The 1,769-nt window shown below is 35.1% G+C and overlaps 1 protein-coding gene across 1 annotated transcript; it reads right to left on the bottom strand.

Moving 5' to 3' along the window:
• Nucleotides 1-93: 93 nt before the first annotated feature.
• On the bottom strand, nt 94-1,769 carry EIN_009570 (hypothetical protein; the record flags this gene model as incomplete). The annotated part of the gene is made up of 5 exons (XM_004184768.1): nt 94-386; nt 437-748; nt 790-1,075; nt 1,175-1,236; nt 1,325-1,769. Coding segments are annotated over 5 exons (1,398 nt in total), but the record flags the coding sequence as incomplete, so codon positions are not given.

Genomic DNA, 1,769 nt, shown 5'->3' with positions numbered 1-1,769 from the left:
GAAATTGAAAATGTAAAATAATGAAAATAAAAAAAGTGGAAATGCTCAGTTGTAATGAAGTTACTTGCTCTAGAAACCGCTTTTTCCACTATATTAATATCCGTCATTACATTTTTTGCATATCTTTTTTGGAACTGGCTTGCGGTTTACATCAATGCACTTTTTACATTCTGTTGCACTTGTACAATTCTCACATTTTGAGTCACATTGTTTGCAAGCTTTTTCAGTGGCATCCAAGTAATACCATTTGACACACTTTTCACATGTAAAACCAGTTCTAAAAGTTTTTGGATCACAAACGGTGCAAAGCTCTTTATCAGTGCAAACATTGCAATTTTCAGCGCATTGTTCACATTTGCCTTTGGAGTTTAAAAACTTGTTCGTGTCTTTACATATAGTACAATTTGTTGTTGGTTCTCTTAATTCATCAACACACTCGGTACAATGGACGTAAATGCCATTGCCATAGTGACATTCCTTTTTGCAAACTTTTTGATCATTAAAGCAAGCAACACATGTATTGGTATTGGATCAAGATAGACACCCTGATCATACTCACATTTTGGTGGGTTTCTTTTGTTCTTACATTCTTTACATTCAATATTTCCATCTTTAATTTCACAACCATTACAAACACTAGGACATCTTGCACATGTTCCATCAGTTGAATTGAATGTGAAGCCATCTTTACAAGTTGTGCAATACTTTGCCGGTTCTGAAGCTGGTCCATTTAAAATAGCATTACCATCTTTACATTGAGTGTAAGCAGTTGAACTACATGTTAAACACCCAATTCCGTGACTGCACGCTTGACATACTTTTTCGTCACCATGTAATATCCGTCAATACATTGCGAGCATTGTGTTGTAACAAATCCAATTGCCATGTGTTCTTTATCACATGCCAAGCAATTAATTTGTTTGTTTTGGACAACACATTTACCATCTGTTGAACAACCTTCAATTTTTTGTACACAGACATCAATCTTATTAACTCCAGTCACATAGCCAGCGTTACATTCACATTGATTTGTTGCATCTCTTCCCTGTCCATTATATTGTGTCGGTTGACACGTCTTACAAGTCACTTCTGTTTTATCATTTTCCAAAACACAAGTTGCACATTTTTCGGGGCACTTTTCATCATTTCAAATAAGTTCCTGTTGGACACACACATTTTCCTGCAGACGTGTATTTTGCTCCAGTTGCACAGAGTGCGCAATGTTTACCATTTGCACTCTCAATACATCATTCAAGAGAATTTATTTTTTCACAATCAATCACTGTTGACGCATTCTTATGATAATATCCATTTTTACACATACAATTTTTGGTCACATCTCTGTTGTTTTTCGCACACTCTATCTTGGTATTACCATTTGTTTGTGTTTTATACATGTAACTTCTTTTCAGTATTGGATTGCGTTTACTTCCGAGATTGGTGGTCTCGTTATATGCTGGTACCAACTCTTCGAAGAAAGAATTGACTTCTTTGTACTTACAGAACTTATAAGTTGGGTCATAAGTATCGACAATTTCCAATATAATGTCAGTTGGAGTTAATTTGCATTTTCCATTTAATAAAACACCGTTTAGGTTTCCATTGTTAAAAGCATATTTGTAACAAGTCTCACCATCATCAGCACATTGAGCACAATTTTCATCATCACATAATTCTACTTTAGTTGACTTCCAGTTGTCATACAAGGAAATTCCGGGCATTGGCGTATCTGCAGTCAAACAATCCATAAAATGTCCTTTGCATTTTTG

Source organism: Entamoeba invadens (genome assembly GCF_000330505.1).
Source record: "Entamoeba invadens IP1 unplaced genomic scaffold scaff_1105074725925, whole genome shotgun sequence".
In the NCBI taxonomy this organism is placed as follows: Eukaryota; Evosea; order Mastigamoebida; family Endamoebidae; genus Entamoeba; species Entamoeba invadens.
The sequence above is the reverse complement of the archived record's forward strand: the minus strand, read 5'-3'. Positions and strand labels throughout refer to the sequence as shown.